Here is a 13,665-nt window from a genome sequence, read left to right as displayed (position 1 = left end):
AAATGAAATAATAGAGTAAGTATTCTTTGTCCGATTTATTTCTGCAACATTATGCTCATGAGAGGCATCTACATTTTCAAGTGTTATTGTAGTTTGTTCATATCATTGTTATGTAAAATTCCATTGTATAAATAAAATACAATTTACTCATCCATTCTAGTGTTCATAGACATTTTGGTTGTTTCCATCTTGGGTCTATTAATTTTCTAGTAAATGTGTTTTTGGTGAATTCTCATTTGTTTTTAAAATACAATTCATAGGGGATAGAAGGTGGCAGCAATGAAAACAAAGACATAGGGAGAATTACTGACTTGATTCAGGTACTGAGTGATTCAGTGGCACAATCAGGTTTTTGGTGCCTGTTTCCTGATTCTTGTGCCAGAATAATTCTTACTTCTGCACAGCTGAAGGAACTAGATCCAGATTTCTCTTCTGAAGGAAATGATGCATAATTATCCATATAAGTGACTGTTTAACTTTTCCCTCCAAAGTCCAATGTGTAGAGATCATTGAATACTTGTTGAACTGAAAGTAATCAGATAAGGTATAGATTCTGGGGAATTCATTCTTGCTTCCTCAGTCACTCCATCTGACTCTTGCCTCTTTAGTTTTCCAGACACATGCAAAGCCCCTTTGTTCTCTTTCTTTCATACCAGCAGCTATTCATTTGCCTGTTTCCCAGAGTAATGTGGGCCATGGATCCAGGCCATCTCCTCTGGGCTCTGCTGTTCATGCAACCCTTGTGGCCCCAACCGACTGATGGGGCTACTCGAGTCTACTACCTGGGCATCCAGGACGTGGAGTGGAACTATGCTCCCAAAGGAAGAAATGTCATCACGAACCAGCCTCTGGACAGTGACACGTAGGTTTAATCTCTTGCGAAATTAGAGCTGGAGTGGGGGAGGGAGCACCCTTGAGGTCAGAAGGTAACCTCTTGAAGACCTTTTCCCAGGTGTGGTAGCAGCAGCTCCTGATATCTTTGAACCATACACCTAGTGGCATGTTTGCTGAGAATAGGCTAGTTGACTCAAGAGTCAGCATTCTATATGGAGTCTGCTTTTTCACACTGAGGTGCCTCAGCATTTTAGGGTCTTAATGGTAATTCCATATTCCCTTGATGTTAAGATGATATCCACAATGCTGTTTTAATAATAGTTGTTTAGCTTTAAAAAAAAGAAACACAGTGTTTGTAAGATGTGTATGTGGAACTAATCTCCCATATTTCAATAGAACTGTACTAATTTCAGATATGTAAAATGATTTTAAAAAAATAAGGTAAGTATTAGAATCAAAGAAAGATCAGTAATAGCTCTCACTTACATAGGGTCATACTAGAAATTTACATACTTAGTGTCATCTAATTCTTATAAAAGCTCTAGGAGGTGAGTCTGAATATCCTCATCTTTTAGACAAGAAAGCTGAGGGTCAGGGATATCAAGTAAGTTGCTCAAGTCCCACAGCTAGTAAATGGAAGACCTAGGATTTTAACCTGGGTAATGTAGGTGCAAAAAAATGATATTCTTCTCACCATTTTGTCTCTCACAGGTAGCACAGGATTAACCTTTCTTGATCTTAGAGAATTCCAAAGTTAGCTATAACACTTCAGAGCTCTCTGGGAAGAATTAGAGTATGAAAAACAGCTGTCTTTTATGACAAACCATCTTTTTATCCATCTAATTTTGAAGTCACAGTCTTTGTTTTAAAATTATCCTTGAGGGATAACCTTGTTATTGCCCATCTCCAATAGTTTGAAGTAATAGTTAATATCTATTAAGCTTTTACTATTTCCCAGGCACTGTCCTAAGCTCTTTATGTATATTAATTATTTTAGTCACCAACAACCCTGTCCAAGATTGGTACTGTGATTATTTCCATTGTACAGATGGGGAAATTGTACACAGAGAAGTTAAGTAACTTGGTCAAAGTCCACAGATTTGGAAGTGGCAATATCGGCATTTAATTGAAACATCCCAGCTCCAGAGTTTAAGCACTTAACCACTACTTTATAAAACCTCTCATACATGGCAGGGCAATGCTAAATCAGGCAACAGAGGTAGGGAGTTGATCACTTAAAAATAACCAATCCTTGATTGCTTCCTTATTACTATACTAGAGGCCCAGCGTATGAATTCGTGCACTGGTGGAGTCTGGCCAGCTGGCCCCAATTGGGGCTGATCGGGCCAGGACAGCTGGGGGGGCCCCACCCCCTGGTTGAACTCCCAGTTGAACTCCCAGTCAAGGGGACAATTTGCATATTAGCCTTTTATTATATAGGATATTAGATTGAAACACGTGAAATTGCCATTTTTAACATAAAAGTGTTCAAATATCAGGAATTTGATCTGTTTTCATTTAATACTTCCCATTGTCAAACAAACTAACTTAAAGCTTTTATGTTTTGATTAGTACTTCCCATTTCCTCTTGTTTTGCCTTAGACAAAGATGGACACTTTTTTGTCAGCCTCCTCTGGAAAATAACCCTCCAGAGGTTTGAAAATTGTGGCAAAATTGTGACTCTTTTTTCCCCAGAGTAGCTTCCAGCTTCCTAAAGTCTGACAAGAACCGGATAGGGAGCAGCTACAAGAAGACCATCTACAAAGAATACAGTGACAGTTCATATATGCATGAAATGGCCCAGCCTACCTGGATGGGTTTCCTGGGGCCAGTGCTGCAGGCTGAGGTGGGAGATGTCATCCTTATCCACCTGAAGAATTTTGCCACTCGTCCCTATACCATCCACCCCCATGGTGTTTTCTATGAGAAGGATTCAGAAGGTAAACCAGCCCACCCTTTCTTTCTCCTGCCCATAACTATCACTTTTCCTTCTCTGCTATATGAAAGAGAGGAGTTGGAAACAAGGACAGTCTTTTCTCCCTTATTGATCTGAGGAAGCAGGGACTCTTCTCAGAGTAAACATAAGTGAGTACTCTTATCAGTTCTGCTATTCATATGTGTGACTTTGGGCAAGTCATTGTTCCTCTCTTGGCCTTGGGTTCTTCATTAGAAATGTGGAGATTCAATCTGCCCTTTATCAATGAGTTTGTTTCTGTTTTTTTTCTATGACAGATACAGAGAACAAACTGATGGTTGCCAGATGGCAGGGTGTTTGGGGGAAGTGGGTGGAAAGATTGAAGGGATTAAGAAGCACAAATTTGAAGTTTCAAAATAGTCACAAGGATGTAAAGTACAGTATAGGAAATATAGTTAATAATCTTATACTAATAAAAGACAAACATGCAAATTGACTGTACTTTCACTATGCCTTAAGCCATGCCCACCAGCCAATCAGAGCGACTATATGCAAATTAACCCAGCCAAGGAGCTGGAGCGAGCAGGAGGCTTGCTTGCTCCAGTGATGGAGGAAGCCAAGCTGCTCCCCGCTGGCAAGTGGACATCCCCCAAGGGCTGCCAGGCTGCCAGATGGATGTCTGACTGCCAGCTTGGGCCTGATCCTCCCAGGGAGCGGGGGTGCCCACTGGGGTGGACATCCTCCAAGGGGTCCCACACTGCAGGAGGGCATTGTCCGGGCTAAGGACAAATTTTTGTGCACCTGGCCTCTAGTATTATAATAACTGTATGGTATCAGGTGGGTACTGGAAATATTGCAGGGGGAATCACTATGTAAGTTATATAAATGTCTAACCACTATATTGTACACTTGAAACTAACATATCATTGAATGTCGACTGTAATAGAAAAATTTTTAATGTAAAAATCTGCCTTTTATCAGGAAGAATTACTTAAATGACATTCCATAAAATATTTGTGTTTTGAAAAGAGAAGAGTGTGGTCTGAATATAAGGGAGCGTTATTCTAGGGTCAGTCTTCCAAAAGGCCATTTTTTCCCCCTTAAGAGTTAGTTCAGCTCTAGCTGGTTTGCATCAGTGGATAGAGCATCTGCCAATAGACTGAAGGCTCCTGGGTTCACTTCCGGTCAAGGGCACGTACCTCAGTTGCAGGCTCTATCCCCTGAACATGCTGAAGGCAACCAATCAATGTGTCTCTTTCAACTCTCTCTCTCTCTCTCTCTCTCTCTCTCTCTCTCTCTCTCTCTCTTTTCCTCCCTTCCTCCCTTCCTCCCTCTCCTCCTCTCTCTCTTTTCCTCCCTTCCTCCCTTCCTCCCTCCCTTCTACCCTCTCTCTAAAAATCAATGGGAAAATATCGTTGGGTGAGGATTAACAGCAAAAAAAAAAAAGAGTTAGTTCAGTTTACTTATTTGTATCTCTCACTATCCCAGGCCCAGTGGCCTATAATACAGACACAAAAGTAACTGAGGAGAATAGAGAGAGAAGTCAGAAGCTCCTGACTTAGCCACTAATTCTCTCTGTATGACCATTGGCCAGTTACTTTTCTTCAGTTTTCTCTTCCATAAAATGGGGAAGTGGGCCAACTGATCATTAAGTTGCCTTTAAAATGAAATTCTGTGATTGTTTTCTAAAGTGGGTGCTTGAAGGGAAGGAATTCTGTCTCCTCCCATGCCTCCATGCCCCTGGCTTTGCACTAGGGTACTACTAGACCAGGATGTGGAGCAGTTTTTGTAGCCGTAGCTCTTTCCCCAGGGACTGCCACATCTCCACCCTTTGTTGATGTGAGACTTGGGGTTCTTTGGCTAGATATCACCTGAATCTGTGCCCTCCTCAGGTTTTGAGGAACACTGTGCTGGACCTTAGAACTTTACCTTTTCCACAAGACTGGACCTAGATGTCTCATACGTCAGCCTTCTCTTCACTTCTAAATTGTCTAGGCTCTGTCTCACTCACCCTGGGACTGAGATGTGCAATTTCATTTTCTAGGCTCCCTATACCCAGATGGCTCCTCTGGTCTGCTGAAAGCTGATGACTCTGTTCCCCCGGGAGGCAGCCATATCTACAACTGGACCATTCCAGAAAGCCATGCACCCACTGATGCTGACCCAGCATGCCTCACCTGGATCTACCATTCTCATGTAGATGCTCCACGAGATATTGCAACTGGCCTCATTGGACCCCTTATCACTTGTAAAAGAGGTACAGGCCCCAAGAGTGAGCTATGAGGTGCAATTTTGGATATCTATAGAAAACAGTGATATAGTTGAACTACCTATTTATTAAGCAGCAGCCTGAGGAATGATAATTCAGAACCAATGTTTATCAGGAATAAACAATGGAAAACTCCCTTTTCACTATTTTTTTTCTATTTTATTACCTTAGTTTTCCTAACAAAAAAAACCCTTTTCTACTTAAAAAAATTTTTTTTCTAATCACTTAAAAAACTTGAATTAGTAATTATGGGAGTCAGGTCATCCTAGCTAATAAAGAGGAAATGTGCTAATTGACCCTCACACTGTTGCAAAGATGGCAGTGACCACAGCCAATAAGGAGGGGATATGTTAATTGACTGTCCCACCCTCAAGTATGGCAGCGACCACAGCCAATAAGGAGGGAATATGCTAATTGACTGCCACCCCTTCAAAGATGGCAGCACCCACAGCCAATAAGGAGGGAATAAGCTAATTGACTGCCACCCCTTCAAAGATGGCAGCACCCACAGCCAATAAAGAGGGAATATGCTAATTGGCTGCCACACCTTCAAAGATGGCGGCACCCACAGCCACAAGATGGCAGCGCCCAGTCCCCTCAGCCCCGCTGGGGCAGCAGGCACTCTGTGTGCCTGCCTCTGGAGAACGCCAGTCTCCTCAGCCCCCTAGCCTCCCAGGGCCAGCCTGAGGTGCAGGCAAGCCTTGATCATGGCTTCCCAGCCATCCAGGGCTGCCCAAGGCTCAGGTAACCAAGGCCAGCTGAGGCTTGCACTGACAGCAGTGGCAGCAGCAGATATGTGATGGGGCATTACCTTCCCCTGATAGCTGGGTCACCTGGACTGTGAGGGTGGGCAAGCCAGGCTGAGGGAATCCCCTCCAGTGCATGAATTTTCATGCACCAGGCCTCTAGTATAAACATAAGATATATGGTAAGAGTTTAAGTTTGGATAAGATTGGAAGTGTAGCTATCAAGATTTGGGAAGGATTGTGAAAGTGGTTGGAAACAGGGTATGTTTAAGGTATTCAGGCCTGAAGACCTAGGTGTTGCAAGAAGTGTGGTCATTTTAAGGCCCTGGTTGAAGAAGTCTCCATCTGATTTTCTGTTACTGACAGACTCTTAAGACTGCCTCTCTTCCTATTTCTTTCTTATGAGTATTCCTTGCAGTTTACTGTTGCTAAGGACAGGAGGTTCTCAATGACAACTTTCTTATTTGTACTAGGAACCCTGGATGGGAACTCCCCTCTTCGGCGGCAAGATGTGGATAATTCTTTCTTCCTGCTCTTCAGTGTGGTAGATGAGAATCTTAGCTGGCATATCAATGAGAACATTGCCACTTACTGCTCAGACCCTGTCTCAGTGGACAAAGAAGATGAGGCCTTTCAAGAAAGTAATAGGATGCATGGTGAGCTGGGAAGCAGTGGCCACACTGTGTCAGTAGACTGTGATGAAAGGTCATTTCAAATACCTGGTAATTTTTAAGCATTAGAAGGACCAGGAGCAGTAGGTAACTTTACCTTGTTCTTACCTATGAGAAAACTGAAGATTAAACAACAGATAAATGGCACAGCTAAAATTCCAACCCTAATCTGTTTGACTGAATAATGTGCTCTTGCCTTTAAGTACTTGCCTCCTCAATGTGGAATAGCTCATGGTGTCGATTCCAAACTCATATGCTATATGTTCAGTCACTTTGATGAGGGTTGTTTACTGATATAATTACTTAACATTTCTTTGTTCTAAAAAGGATGCAAACTGTAAGAATTAACCACTTTGTGAAGAAAAATGGTTGCCTATGGGGAATCCAGCATCTTAATTAACTATAAAATTAACTAAAGGCACAAAAGCCCTGAGGTATGAGCAGAGAAGTGATTCTTAGGAAAAGAAACAAGTTACTTTTGCTTTTGGTTAATTAAGGGAGTAGCTTACTTACTTTTGGCTTACTTACCAAAGCCAGACTGTCCCAAGGGGAAGTGAAAACTCAGATGAAAGATGTAAGGGATGGTTTAAACTGCTCAAATTTCTCTTGGTTTTATACCAATTGCTTATAATAACCATGGTAATTAGTTAGCTAAATTAACAATTGTCCTACGGAAATTTTAGAAGAAAATTGGCCTGGGAGGAAAGAATAGCTTACAAAATAAATCACATTCCTTAAAAAGCTTCCTTGAGTTGTAGCATTTGAACCTTGGCTCTACCACTTGCCTTGGGAGAGAGCAACTTTACCTCTCTGAGCCTTGGTTTTTCTCATTTTTTTTTTATGAGACCATTGATACTTGCCTATTTCCTAGGATTGTTTGTAAGATTTAAATGATATAATGCATTTTGTCAGCACGGTGTGCTCTTTAAAACCTCATCTATATGTACCATATATACTATGGGATACTACTCATCCATAAGAAAAGATGAAATACTGCCATTTGCAACAACATCAATGGACCTTGAGGATATTACACTAAGCAAAATAAGTCAATCACAAAAAGCTAAGAACCATATGATTTAATTCATTATGTGGGATATAAAATTGAAACTAAGATGCTCAGACAGACAACACTATGGTAGTTACCAGAAGGAAGAGAGTTGAGGAGTAGTAAAGGGTAAAAGGGACCAAATATATGGTGACAGAAGATTATTTGACTCTGGCTAGTGGGAACACAATGCAATATGCAGATCATGTATCCTAGAAATGTGCACTTGAAACCTATATGAAGCCAATGTCACCCCAATAAATGTAATTAAAAACTAAAACCTCATCTAAATGTTACTTCATATTATTGTCAGATGGTAAGGCTTTTCCCATTGGGCTATTCTTTCCTAACTCTGATATTTTTCTTCGGATTTTCTTTTTCAGCAATCAATGGCTTTGTATTTGGGAACTTACCAGAGCTGAACATGTGTGCGCAGAAGCGTGTGGCCTGGCACTTGTTTGGCATGGGCAATGAAGTAGATGTCCACACAGCTTACTTCCATGGACAGATGCTAACCATCCGGGGCCACCGCACTGATGTGGCTCATATCTTTCCAGCCACCTTTGTGACTGCTGAGATGGTGCCTCAGAAACTTGGCATTTGGTTAATTAGCTGTCAAGTAAATAGTCACTTGCAAGGTGAGATCCAGCATCTCTGACCCTTAAGGTATGGGATGAAGGGGGCAATATGGTCATCAAGAGCCTGGGCTTCTGACCCTAACCAGTTTGGCTCAGTGGATAGAGTGTCAGCCTGCAGACACAAGGGTCCCAGCTTCGATACTGGTCAAGGGCATGTACCTTGGTTGCAGGCACATACCCAATAGGGAGTGTGCAGGAGGCAGCTGATCAACGTTTCTCTCTCATCAATGTTTCTAACTCTCTATCCCTCTCCTTTCCTCTCTGTAAAAAGTCAATAAAATATTTTTTTTAAAAAAAGAAATGTCTATTAAAAAAGGGGGGCAGGGCTGGGCTTCTGGTCTGGAACCATAAGAGAGGTTTTTAAGTGAGACAGCCAGGAATAGAAGATGAAACACTAGACTAGAATTCTGGGACCCATGTTCTTTCCTGGCTCAGACATTAACTTGCAGGGTGACCTCAGGCACATCTCTCTGGGTTTCATCTTCTTCATCTGTTAAGAGATTAAGTGATCTTTTATGCTGTCATTCCCCCCACCCCAAGTCCTAAGGAATTAAGAACAGGAGGTCTTGCAGATGATTGAACAGGGAATAAAGGAGAGATTAGTGTTAAAAGTATAAGGTTTCTGCAGGAAACTATGGAGTATTGTGGGCAGGTGATGACACCCTAATTAGGACCCAACAGAAATAGGAGTATAAGGTTTGATTTTCAGAGGGAGAATGGTTGAATAATGGCACAGTGCATTGAGGACCATCAGAGAGGAGGAACACATGAGGCAATGGAAAGAGAAGTAGATAAGTGATTAGATGATTTTAGTGGTTGTCTCAGCTCTATGAAAAACTCACTGTAATAACTTTGGGAAAGTTCCTTTCCATTTCTAGGCCTCATTTGCCACATTTATAAAATGGAAGATTTGGTCTAAATAGTCTCTAAATGCCTCTTCAGCTCTCACTTTCTAGAATTATTTGATATATGGTAAATTAGATGGATGTCAGGTAAGTGATATGTGAGTATGTGAAAATGGATTGAGTAAGCAAGGAGTTATAGACTAGTAAGGTAATGAGTCTGGGGTGGTGGTTTTTTCCTAATAGGAGCCAGTTATTCATGCTCTATTATCCAGGGTTTGGCCTCGGTTCCAAAAGTGCCTGAGTAAATGAGTATGAATCCAGATAGAGGTTAGGAATGCAGCACAATAGTAGAACAAGCAAGGGTCTTAGATCCAGACAGGCCTGGATTCAAACCCTGTTCCACCAGTTGCTTAGTTAGCTTTGGTAAGTAATGTCACTTCTCTGAGCCTCTGTTCCCTTATCTGATTATTGCAGTAATGATTTCTACCTTATGAAGTTGTAATGGGATATTAGAGAGATAATGTAATTTTGAATCTCAAAGACTAGGTCAGTGATGGCGAACATATGACACGCGTGTCAGAGGTGACACTCGAACTCATTTTTTTGGTTGATTTTTCTTTGTTAAATGGCATTTAAATATATAAAATAAATATCAAAAATATAAGTCTTTGTTTTACTATGGTTGCAAATATCAAAAAATTTCTATATGTGACACGGCACCAGAGTTAAGTTAGGGTTTTTCAAAATGCTGACACGCCGAGCTCAAAAGGTTCACCATCACTGGACTAGGAGAATGTTGAGACCAAGCTAGTGGCTATAAAAAAATAAAATGAGCACTTAAATTTGCAGTTAAAAGATAAGAGTTTAAGTCTCAACTCTATCACTGACTAGCTGTATTATCTTGACAAGTTACTTAACTTGTCTGATCCTTAGATTTTTTCCAAGTGCAAAAGGAGATATTAAAAGCTGTTTAACCTGGCCAGTATGGCTCAGTGGTTGACTGTCAACCCATGAACCTGGAGGTCATGGTTCAATTCCCGGTCAGGACACATGCCTGAGTTGCGGGCTCCATCCCCAACAGGAGGCATGCAGGAGGCAGCCAATCAATGATGCTCTCTCATCATTGACGTTTCTCTCTCTTTCTCTCTCTCTCTCTCCCATCCTCCCTCTGAAGTCAATTTAAAAAACATATTTAAAAAAGTCTGTTTCACAGGGTGCTTATGAGGATTGAAGGAAATAACATATGTAAAGCACCTGGCACAGGTCCTGGCCTATGTAATTACCTAATAAAAATGAATATATTTTCCTCATCCTCTTTTATATCTCAGATTTCTAATTTATAATTTCAGATCTCCTTGGGATGTTATGAGACTCAAATGAAATAATGATCTGAATAAACTCTATAAGATGCCAAGCAAATATAAGGCAATATAATCAATTACCACTATACCTCAATGTAACATTTTTCACATTTTGGAGACACTACATTTTCATGACAGTCCTAAATCTGAAGCTTCATCTCAATGTGTAGATGTTCCAGTGTTTCGGGAAAACCCCTCTTTACGAATTACTTACTCCTTTTTTTTTTTAATGCTCCCACCAGCCCAGTGTGGCAGATTTCCTATTCTCCCCATTTACAAAACAGGGTTTAATTTTAGATCTAGGAATTGACTTGCCTAAGTACTACAGAGAGTAATTAGGCTTGGACTTGTTCTCAAGTATTTGGACTTCAAGTTCTGTGATATTTGTGCAATGTAAACCTTTTGCAAAGGAGTGAACATCTGGGAAATGAGGTAGTGGTGGTGAGCAAGTGGAGATACTTGAATTCCTATTTGGGCTCACTTTCCTCTAGCCAGGCTCTTAAGAAGTGAGAGAAAAATGGCTCACATGGAGTTAGGGGTAAAGAGCCTATTGGAAGGTGGGAAGGGAGACCTTAGGAGAAGGAGGACGGTGGATTGTCTGGGTAGAAGGCCTGTTAGTTGAAATGGGGCCAGACATGATGTTCTTCCTCTTCTTCCAGATGGCATGCAAGCACTCTACAATGTCAAGTCTTGCTCCATGGCCCCTCCTGTGAACCTACTAACAGGAAATGTCCGGCAGTACTTCATTGAGGCTCATGAGATTCTATGGGACTATGGCCCAACGGGTTATGATGGGAGTACTGGGAAGAATTTGAGGGAGCCAGGCAGGTAAGAGGTAGTGGGCTTCTTCTTTCTACTCCTGGTTTTATCCCCAAACACTACTACTCACTGTCAGAAATCTCTCTTTCACTTGGGGGTCACAATCATTGTCTGACTGGAGTAAATATCACACAACTGTTAACCAAATTCTTTTGACCCCTGGACAGCTTGCTCTTGGGGAACTAGCAGTGTTTGCGATTGTTCCTGCTCTAATACCAAGCCACATTCAGAAAAGGAGGCCCAATGGGACCAGATCAGTTGAAATGTAATTTCTCCAGCTCTTCTTTATTTTGTCCATTATTTACCTCCTTTCACCTTCTTTTCTTTTTAATAGTCTGAAGGAGGCATTTAAACAGGAGTGTAAAAAGCATTGAGAAATGTAGGAAGAAGGGGAAGCAACCTGCCTTATGGCCATCCATAACCATACTTTTGGAGGAATTTATTCAAATTCTCTTGTTTCATCCATGACTCACATTGGGCAAAATAGAGCAGGTTAGTTCCCTATTCACTTGTTAGGCCCTAAGTTATGCATACTCACTGGCCTATCAGTGATACCAGGTCTTTCACAGAAGAGCCACTTGGTAGATGACTTGGAGAGTTTGGGGGAATGCCCTAAGGCACTTAATTTTTTACTGGAAAAATGTTTATTTTCCAGCAAAAATAAACATTTTTTTCCTAGCAGAAAAACTAATGGAATGAATGTGCAGAAAACATAGGAAAGTGGGCACTTGGGTCTCAGCATGACTTCTAGAATCTCTAACTGGGCTTGCTACGTTAGTGGTTTTTCACTTTGGAATTAAAGATATTCTTTATTAAGGAGAGAAACAATCTTGAATACCTAAAGATAATTAAGGATAGATGTAAGTTTATGGAATTCATGAAGGCAGGACTAGTACTAGTGTCTGGAATTTACAAGCAAGAAGATTTCAAACTATTATAAAAGTAACTGTAATCATTAAAGCTATCCAACAGTATGAAGGATTGCTTCCTCTGAAAATGAGTTCCCTGACCTTGGAAAGGCTAAAGCAGAAGCTGCATATTATTTGTTAGTGGTTTCATTTCCACTGGGTAGAAGCTAATCTGGATGATCTCAGAGGTCTTTCCTAATTATAAAGATCCATAACTTGATGAGACCAAGGGTGATATAGGAGTCTATTTGATACTTTATTAAATCATGTGATATTTGTCTTCTTATATGCCAGTGGCTCAGATATATTCTTCCAGAAGGGCTCCAGCCGAATTGGGGGAACTTATTGGAAAGTCAGATATGAAGCCTTCCAAGATGAAACATTCCAGAAAAAGGTACAGCTGGAGGAAGATGAACATCTTGGAATCCTGGGTGAGGAATCCTTAACTTATGAAATTGGTAATTGACTAGATGCATGAGACTGGGGAGGGCTTAGAAACTGGAGCGTGGGGGAACTGAGAGACATCTCTAGAGTAGCATCTCTCAAAGTGAGTACCAACAGATGAGTGTTTTGTGCAAGAGGGTTATGGGTCTGAATTTGTTTGCAAAATACTAAGTAAAGCACAGTCACATAAAAATAGTCAAACCATGTTCCTTGCTGCGGGGCTTCTCGGATTTTGGATTCATTTTTGTTTATCATGAATCTCAAAGATGGGAATAGAGTATGTGGCATTTCTTATACTTTACTATAGACCCTTTTTTTTTTTTTCAGTGAATATCTTCTGGTAGTACCGTTATTAAGATCACATTTTAAAATATTTCCCTAGGTGCATTTCTGAAGGGCTCTATATAAAGGAGTAAGACTGCCCAAGTTCCTGGCAATATTTGGACAAGGACAGTTTGACATAACATGCAGATATGCTTGCTATAGTGAGGGATGCAAAACAAAGATTAGAAACTGACTTGGAGAAAGTATCCAGAAGGCCTAAAGTACAGCATTGAAACAGCGGAACATTGTTGGGTGCTTTAGTCACTTAATGAAGCCAGAAAATAAAATAGATTAGATGGGAGAAAACTATGGAACTTAAAGTAATGAACAGTATTCTGGGGTTAGATGTGTGCCGGTTAATACTAGGATATCTGAGCAAGCACAGTAGAGTTTACATCAAATAAATAGGGAGATATATGGAGAAAAAACTTACATTGGAAAAGAGGATGGACAGTGAATATTAAGTTCTCATTAGCTGTGTTCAGTATGGGTCTCCAGTCTTCTTTTTCTTCATTTTTTTATTGTGGTAAAATATGTACAAAATAAATTTTACCATAGTAACCATTTTAAGTGTACAGTTCAGTGGTATTAAATGCATTCATAATGTTATGCAACCATCACTACATCTACATCAATTCTTTTTATCTTGTAAAACTGAAATGCAATACCCATCAAACAATAACTACCCATCTTCCCCTCTACCTGGTGTGCAAATATGACTTTGAGGCATGATTTCAATTATTTTGGGTATACACAGAATGGAATTACTGAATCATATGTTAATTCTATTTTTAAATTTTTGAGGGACCACCATGATGTTTTTCACAGTAGCTGTATCATTCT

At 40.6% G+C, this 13,665-nt stretch overlaps 1 protein-coding gene across 1 annotated transcript; it reads left to right on the top strand.

The window, feature by feature from the left end:
* Nucleotides 1–667: 667 nt before the first annotated feature.
* On the top strand, nt 668–12,512 carry LOC102770274 (hephaestin; the record flags this gene model as incomplete). The annotated part of the gene is made up of 7 exons (XM_015562429.1): nt 668–862; nt 2,530–2,774; nt 4,794–5,006; nt 6,238–6,420; nt 7,867–8,121; nt 10,987–11,155; nt 12,349–12,512. Coding segments are annotated over exons 1-7 (1,405 nt in total), but the record flags the coding sequence as incomplete, so codon positions are not given.
* Nucleotides 12,513–13,665: the final 1,153 nt, after the last annotated feature.

This window comes from Myotis davidii, unplaced genomic scaffold, assembly GCF_000327345.1.
Source record: "Myotis davidii unplaced genomic scaffold, ASM32734v1 scaffold3078, whole genome shotgun sequence".
Lineage (NCBI taxonomy): Eukaryota > Metazoa > Chordata > Mammalia > Chiroptera > Vespertilionidae > Myotis > Myotis davidii.
Note: the sequence above shows the minus strand (reverse complement) of the source record. Positions and strands in the feature narration are given on the sequence as shown.